This window comes from Psammomys obesus, unplaced genomic scaffold (genome assembly GCF_907164565.1).
Source record: "Psammomys obesus unplaced genomic scaffold, mPsaObe1.curated_primary_1811, whole genome shotgun sequence".
NCBI lineage: Eukaryota > Metazoa > Chordata > Mammalia > Rodentia > Muridae > Psammomys > Psammomys obesus.
The window spans coordinates 8,486,931-8,495,530 of NW_026586550.1; the positions used below are offsets into that span (position 1 = coordinate 8,486,931).

An 8,600-nucleotide genomic window follows, 5' to 3' on the forward strand; every position below is an offset into this window, starting at 1 on the left:
AAAGAAAGAAAGAAAGAAAGAAAGAAAGAAAGAAAGAAAGAAAGAAAATGAAAAAAGAAAGAAAAGAATAGGTGTGGTTTGTGCTCTTATCTGTGAATTTCAAATCCCATAATTAGCAAGAGAGAGCTTTATTCTAACTAGAAAGTAATTTGCATTACATTTTTTTTTTTTTTTTAATGATGGAGGAATAAGAAGGGAGGCTTCAGAAATCCCTTAATATAAACCAGTCTTTCTCAGTCCTGGTACCATTGCCATTTTGAGCCAAATCATTTTTCTTCGGGAGGAGGGAGAGAGAGCCTATCTTGTGCATTGTAATCTGTGCAGCAGCATTCAAAGCCCCTTCTCATTAGATACAAATGCTTACTCCCAATGTGGCAATCAATATGTCTCTATGTATTACTAAGTGTCCAGGGGGTAAAAAATGCCTCTGCTTGAGAGTCAGAAAAACAAGCAAAGCCAGCAATAGTGGAGACAGAGACAGTCTCACTCTAATCATGTCAATGTCCTTTCCTTTTTCCTGATCCTGGTAGAGAAGGTTTCCATGATTGTTGAATGATCTTCATTTTTTTTTTCTTGAATTGACAGTTCTCTTTTAATAAAGTTGTGGCAGCTGTGGCAAATTATCAGGCACAGAATGAATCAAGGGAAGGATCCAGTTGAGATCAGAGCAAGACAAAGATTGGCTCATGGTGGATTGGGCTTAAAGCAAACAGAGATAGACACTGAATCCTGGCTTCCAAGGTAGTGGACCCAGTGGAAGCCGTGTCTGCATCACAATAGAATATAACACAGATTGATCATTTTTCTTACAGGAAACCAAGAAGCTCATTGGAGTAAAGTCTTCTCCACTCAATTAGTTGAAGAAACAACATAAAAATAAATGTGGTCTTAAAATTCAAAATTTACACTTTAGTAATTCTGAACTAAGGGAACTACGTTGACTAATTGTTGACTAAATCAATCTGTTTGAACCAATGCTATGTTTTACACATAGGAGATTTTGAGGTTTAAAAGAACTGAAATTACTCAAGCAAGAAGTTCTTATCATGAAGGATAAATACATACATTGTTAGCAACTTTGCTTCTTATTAGCTTACAATATTGTTTGTTGCTGTTATCATATTCCTTGTCTCCAGCTTGCTGAGTGCTACTGACATGCAGAGTCAGACAAAAGAACTCTGATAAGTCCTGAGACTTCACACTGATGAACTTGCCATGTACACGGATGGAACTGGCAGAGAAGCTCATCAGTGAAAATCTGAACTTTGAAAAGGAATTCATGACTTTAATTTCTATCCATTAGGCCTGAAATTAAAAAAATGGATTGATATATTATTACTTACAATGGAAGAATTTATATGAAAACAAAAATAAACTAGTTAAGTATGGATTGATATAATTCTGTATTTATTTAGAGTATCAAGTATGGATTTCCTACACAGACATGATCTGTTCAATGTTACCCTTTAATAATAATTTCTGTGACAGCTATTTGTGGTTAGATTAGACAGTAAAGAGCATGGCAAGAACCATATGTTCTCCCATCAGATTTTCTGGGTATATTTTGCCTCTGTTTGGTTATCCACTATATTTAAGCCACAATGATTAATATAACTCTCCTGATTAGAGAATTTTGAAGCAATATAATCTTACAGAGCTTTGAACACAATTAGAAGAACATGGAACAGGTAGTCTTAGCAAATGTTTTTGCATGGCCCTTTTCCCCGCCCCTGTGTCTTAGGAAGGTTGTAGAAAACCTCATTTGAATATAATTTGAATAACATCTGCTAAGAGATTTTAAATAGAAGGTCTTTTCCTCTTGGGGTTGACACAGTAAACTAATCAAGATTCCAAATGTGCAAAGCAACACCATATTCTTGCTGACAAAGTCAGGAGTTCATGTTGTACACGTTAACATTTTGCACAGGGGTCAGACAGGTTCGGGGTCAAACTGATTGCCCTTCTGATCTTTTGTCTTCTCATCTCGAACTTCATTTGGCCTCAGTGAACTTTCTCCAACTAGACTGACCATTTCCTAATGTGATTAAAATTGAATTTTAAATGACTTTAGTTTTCCAAGCATATTTGTGTCTTAGGCAGACTATTTTGTTAAAACAGGTTAGCTGAGAAGAAAACTGGATGAGTGAAAATATTCCCACGAAGGAACAAAGTGAATGAAATCCTTACAGGCTAGTACACCAACAAGAATGCAACAGCACAGTGGGGAGTAGCAGAGCACACATTTTCATGGGTGACTCTGGCCAGAGTTAGGAGAAGTCCTGCAGATACTATCCATATACAATAGAAAATCAGAAACTACAAAAATAGTAGAAAAAAATAGTATGACCTAGTTGGGATTTTGTTGTTTTGCTCTCTTGGTTTTCATAATGGGAGAGGGAAGAGAAAAGAAATAAGCAGTGATTACATTGAAATGCTTCAAGTCAGAGCACAGCATAGCCTAGAATATGTTCAATGCTTTGCAGATCATCTCTGTGTCCTATTTGATTTTCTTTCTTCATGTCTCTTATTGTATAGTGTTCATTTCCTTATGCTTAGGTGTCTGTGTTAGCATGTAATGTAGCATTTATTTCTCACCAGGACACATAGGAACAACAGAAAGAAACAACAAACAAGGTTACTCTTCTTGTGAAGAGACTTGAAATTGTAAATTCAGAAGCCCTTCTTCAAGAGAGTAGGAGACAGCATAGATTTTCTTAGATCCATAATTTCATCATGTCTTTTTCATTGTCTCAGTGCTCCTAAAACTAACAGGATGTATTAGGTGAAGTTTATTTACTTATTTTTCAAACTGGAGCATGGGCAAGGTGAGTGTGTCAGTCTAGAGCTCCTTAATTGCACTCTTGTAGTAAGATTGTAAAGTACAATGGCAGATCACTATAAACACTGACAGCTTTCTCGTTCCTCTTCTTCGCAAGCCCCATGTGGCCACCTTTCTTCTTTTGAAAAGGTCTTTCACCTTGTAGCCCCTATGTTCTTATAGTGACACATAAGGAGGTGTTTAAAAGTCTTTTTGAAGGTGGCATTACAAAGTGCATAGCAGGCAGGGTTGATGGTGCTATTGATGTAACAAAGCCAGTAGCCAATTGTCCACACTGTATTGGGAATGCAGGGTGCACAGAAGGTATTGATGAGCACCATGACATTGTATGGCGCCCAAGTGATAATGAAAGCCAACAGGATAGCCAAGATTGTCCTGGTCACTTTCTTTTCCCGGGACGGAGGAGGCTTCTTTTTGGCAGGCTGCTTGGTCATCTTTACAATCTTGCGTGCTACAATGCTCTGTTTTTCATCCCCATTCTGACCTGATGACCCAACTAGTTCTACAGTGGTGCTTGTTGGGGTGCATGCATCACCCTTTTGGGTCTTCGTGACAATTTTGATGCATGTTTGCTTAGAGTTGTCATCTTTGGATTGGCCCAGGGAAGTGGAAACTGTGTTTTCATCCTGGGTGATTTCATCATCTCTCATATTGGAGGCGACAGCACTGACTGAGGTGGAGTCATTGGAGCTTTCCTTCTCCTCCCCTTGAACGCAGTTCTCAGTCACGCCATCCCGGGGAGCCTTGCCATTCTGGATTTTGTTTTGCTCAAGGCCACCATCACCACTGGGCATGTTGTTGTTGTTTGGCTTTACAATTCTTCCTTGCACCAGACTTGGAGACACTGGGTCTTGGTTGGCCACGGGTTCCTTCTTTTCCTTCTTTATCCTACTCTTGCTTGCCCGGGATATATGCCAATACAGCACAGTCATGATGATGACAGGCAGATAGAAAGCTGCAATGGCAGTGCCAAAGGTGACAGCAGCGTTGGAAAAGAACTGAATGTAGCACTCCCCATCCTCCACAGTTCTTACTCCAACGATGAACTGCCAGAAGAGAATGGCTGGAGCCCAGAGGATGAAGGAAAGGACCCAGGCAGCTGCGATCATCATGCCTGCCATTTTTGTTGTCCGCTTAACAGGGTAGGTCAGAGGTTTTGTGACACAGAAGTACCTATCAAAGCTGATGATGAGCAGATTCATAACAGAGGCATTGCTGACAACGTAGTCCAAGGCTAGCCAAAGGTCACATACTACAGGTCCCAAAGGCCAGTAGCCAATCACAGTGTAGAGGGTATACAAGTTCATGGAGAAAACGCCTATGATGAGGTCAGCACAAGCCAGGCTGAACAAGAAGTAATTGTTGACAGTCTGAAGGTGACGGTTGACTTTAATGGAAACCATGACCAGGATGTTGCCAATGATGGTCACCAGGCTGAGGGATCCAGCCACAAGGACAATAAATACCACCTCAAACGTCTTGTAAGGACTGGTAAGAGCCAAGCCATTGTTAGAGGAGTTCGTTGAGTTATTCATGTTGTGTTTAGTAGTGAAGTGGCCAAATAAACATTTAAACCTGCAGGGAAATAGAATGAAGTTAACAAATGTATTATAAACATTGTTTCAAAACACATAAAATTTCTTCCTTTTGAAAAATTTTCCAGTCATTCTTTTGTATCTTGAATATACTATCTCCGGTTTGGCCCACCCAAGAGGCAAAGACTATTAATGGAAGACTAAAAATTTTCTTAATGGTAGACAATGAATTTATGATTCAAAATACCGATATGAGCATCTGTCTATCTGCCTGTTTGTTTATACCACCAAATCTTTATGAGTTGGACTAACTAAACCAAATATATAGTAAAAAGTTTTCAAAACAGCCAGAAACTTCTGGATTTGAAATAAAAATTAATAAACCAGTGAAAGGCAAAATATTGTAGAACATAAAACTGAATGTATGACTTTTATAGTCAATAACACCTTTCTTTACAGCAGATGAGACTGTTCCTTATTAATATTGATGATGGTAATGATAAAAAGACATTATACTAGGCAATGCACCCAATCAAAGTAAATTTGTTTCTCTCAATTTTGTTTTACAATTGTAATCCATTTTCATTTAGCACTAGAATATCTAAGATTCCATACCTTATAAGAGAATCATAACTTTCTATTGATACCAATTTTTCAACAGTTTTCTTTGTTTCAAGCCACTGTTAAATCCATTGCTTTACTATTCTTTGACAAACCTTTCATTTTTCTGAAGAGGAAGCTAGGGACCAGCAAGTTGCAGAAATTGAAGTAAACTCACTTTCAAGTCAGTGATAGATATGCTGCAATTCTTTACTTTCCCTTTCTTCTTTACAAGTGGTATGAATTGCTTTTCAGTAAGAGTCATAAATAAATGCAGCCTTAGGTCTCTCAGTTGCATGTTTTCTCAACAATTATTAAGGGCTATAGGAAGTCTTTGCAATAGACTATAACATCTCTCTTGCAGAAAGAAGAAAGCTGAAAAAAAAAGAATTTAAGAAACTTCTTTATCATTAGGACAGTGAGTAAATAATGTATAACTAAAATCAGCACCTAACCAAAGACCTTTTTGTTAGATAATCTCCTTCTGCCTCCCCTCCACTTTGAAGGGTTATATTTAATAAGAAATAACTAAGGAGCAACACAGTGGTATATGGAGACATTGCTAGTTAAGTGATTATTTAGTGAACCTGAGACCCTTATCCATTCTGAACACCGAAAATCCTAGGGGATATGAACTACAGTCACTATTGCAACTCAGGAATTTTCAGAGATATCCTCCAAGGCTATGACAATTCTGGTGTGAAAAAGGGAAACATGACATTTAGAAGCAAGTACATGTATTTGATGCAGGGACATCCTTTCTTCCAACAGGAAGCATACACTGTGTGAGGCTGTCCCTCTTTTTGAAAGATAGCAGCTGACTTCCACCAGCCTCTTGTTGCTTCTTTTCTCCAAGTTTCTGGTGTCATTAAAGCAGTAAGGTTCCATCACAAATGAAGGTTCTCACAATGGGAATGAACTTCAAAGCATTCATGTTCACATGGTGAACGTGTAATGTGGTATTCTACAGTATAGTTTATAACAAGGTACTAGGTGTGTTTTGGGAACATGAAAAGAAAACTTTTCTTCCCCCAGCTTTTTTTTGTATACATAGCAAAGAGGAACACACATGGTTCTGTGTTTTCTTCACAGAGTTCCAGTACTTGTATCATTCAACAAATGGTGCTGGTCCAACTGGATGTCTACATGCAGAAAAATGAAAATAGATCCATATTTATCACCCTAAAGTCCAAGTGGATCAAAGACTCAACATAAAACCAGATACTCTAAATCGGTTAGAAGAAAAAGTGGTGAAGAGCCTAGAACTCATTGGCACAGGAGACAACTTCCTGAACAGAACACCAACAGCACAGGCTCTAAGCTCAACAATAAATAAAATGACCTCATGAAACTGAAAAGCTTCCATAAAGCAAAAGACACTGTTGTCAGAACAAAACAACAGCCTCCAAACTGGGAAAGGATCTTCACCAACCCTATATCTGACAGAGAGCTGATATCCAGAATATATAAAGAACTAAAGAAGCTAAAAAGCACTAAATCAAGCAATCCAATTAAAGAATGGGGTATTGAGCTAAACAGAGTATTCTCTGTAGAGGAATTGAATGGCAGACAAACACTGCCAAGAGATGCTCAACATCCTTAGCCATCAGAGAGATGCAAATCAAAATGACCCTGAGATTTCATCTTACACCCATCAAAATGGCTAAAATCAAAAACTCAAATGACAACACAGGCTAGAGAGGTTGTGGAGAAAGGGGAACCCTCCTCCACTGCTGATGGGAATGTAAACTGGTACAACCACTTTGGAAATTAGTCTGGTGCTTTCCCAGACAATTAGGAATAGTGCTACCTCAAGATCCAGCTATACGACTCCTAGGCATATATCCAAAAGTTGCTCAAGTATACAACAAGGACATTTGATCAACCATGTTTGTTGTAGCTTTATTTGTAATAGCCCAAACCTGGAAACAACCCAGATGTCCATCAACGGAGGAATGGATACAGAAATTGTGGTACTTTTACACAATGGAATACTACTCAGCAATCAAAAATGAGGAAATCATGCATTTGCAGGCAAATGGTGGGATCTAGAAAAGATCATTCTGAGTGAGCTATCCCAGAAGGAGAAAGACACACATGGTATATACTCACTTATTTAGACCTATAAGATAGGATAAACATACTGAAATCTATACACCTAAAGAAGATAAACAAGAAAGAGGACCCAGGGTGAGATGATCAATCCTCACTTAGAAAGACAAATGGGATGGACATTGGATGTAGGAGAAAACAAGTAACAGGACAGGAGCCTACCACAGAGGGCCTCTGAAAGACTCTACCTAGCAGTGTATCAAAGCAGATACTGAGACTCATAACCAAATTTTCGGCAGAGTGCAGGGAATCATATGAAAGAAGGGGGAATTAGTATGACCTGGAGAGGACAGGAGCTCCACAAGGACGAAATATATCTGGGCACAGCGGTCTTATAGGAGACTGTTTTTCCCACCAAGGACCATGTATGGATATAAGCTAGAACCCCTGCTCGGATGTAGCCCATGGTAACTCAGTATCCAAATGAGTACCCTAGTAAGGGGACAGGGACTATTTCTGACAGGAAATCAATGGTGGGTTCTTTGACCTCCCCACCCCCCCAAGGGAGGAGCAGCCCTGCTAGGCCACAGAGGAGGACTTTGCAGCCAGTCCTGAAGATACCTGATAAAACAGGGTCAGATGAAAGGGGAGGAGTTCCTCCCCTATCAGTGGACTTGGAAAGAGGCACGGAGGAGATGAGGGAGGCAGGGTGGGATTGGGTGGGAATGAGAGAGCGGGATACAGCTGGAATATAAAGTTAATAAAATGTAACTAATAAAAGAAATAAAAAAATCTGTGTAATTCTGAGTTTGCTGCTAAAATTCAATGAAATTTATTTTTTTCTTTTCTCAAACTTTTTTTTTCTTTTAGAGTTGTAGCAAGGATTAAAGCGATATTATGTCCTTGAATGATAGTCTATAAAGGCTAAGCCTGAAGCATGTGCTATTAATATTTATATCTGCCAAGCAGATGTAAATTGATCACCTCTCTTAATCTTTCCTAATAGTTATCAGAAAAGAGTGTGTCAATGTGTGTTTGAGCTAGGTATAAGTGGGAAGGTTTGGGATAGAGCTGAGTGGTAAAAGTAACAAATTCTCATTATCAGCGATTGCAAATTATCAGCAAAAATGTTTTCAAGAAAATCATCAAAAGGACAATTAGCATGTTTTGAGCATAATTACTCTTCAGAGCAAGTCCTTGGGTGGCTCGTGTTTTTATGACACATATTGACCAAAGGATTAAAGACTAAAATTCAAACCAGTAGTACTCTATTACAAATTAATAATCATTCCTTATCTGAAAAGTACTCCCATCAGCTGAAACCATGTGCAAACACCAATGACCTGCAAGAGTAAGCCTTGTATCCAGATATCAAGGTATGGATAAACACTGTATCTTTGAGGGGAGATGTTGATAATAAAGCTTGGTTGGAACAAATAAGTGGAGTTTGCCACACAAAAAATGTGACATTTATAATTCTAAACATTTTTCTAAAATAAATCATTACAACATTGTATCATCCAAAAAGTGTGTGTGTGTGTGTGTGTGTGTGTGTGTGTGTGTGTGTGTGTGTG

General features: G+C 38.6%; 1 protein-coding gene across 1 annotated transcript in view; it reads right to left on the reverse strand.

Annotated features, from left to right (window-relative positions):
* Positions 1 to 2,973: 2,973 nt before the first annotated feature.
* The window catches only part of Chrm2 (cholinergic receptor muscarinic 2), a 160,035-nt gene continuing 154,408 nt past the window's right edge, over positions 2,974 to 8,600 (reverse strand). Inside the window, exon 2 of the mRNA XM_055602090.1 lies at positions 2,974 to 4,414. Coding sequence (XP_055458065.1) covers positions 2,974 to 4,374 — 1,401 coding nt within the window. The 5' untranslated portion in view covers positions 4,375 to 4,414. The remainder of the gene's footprint in view (positions 4,415 to 8,600) is intronic.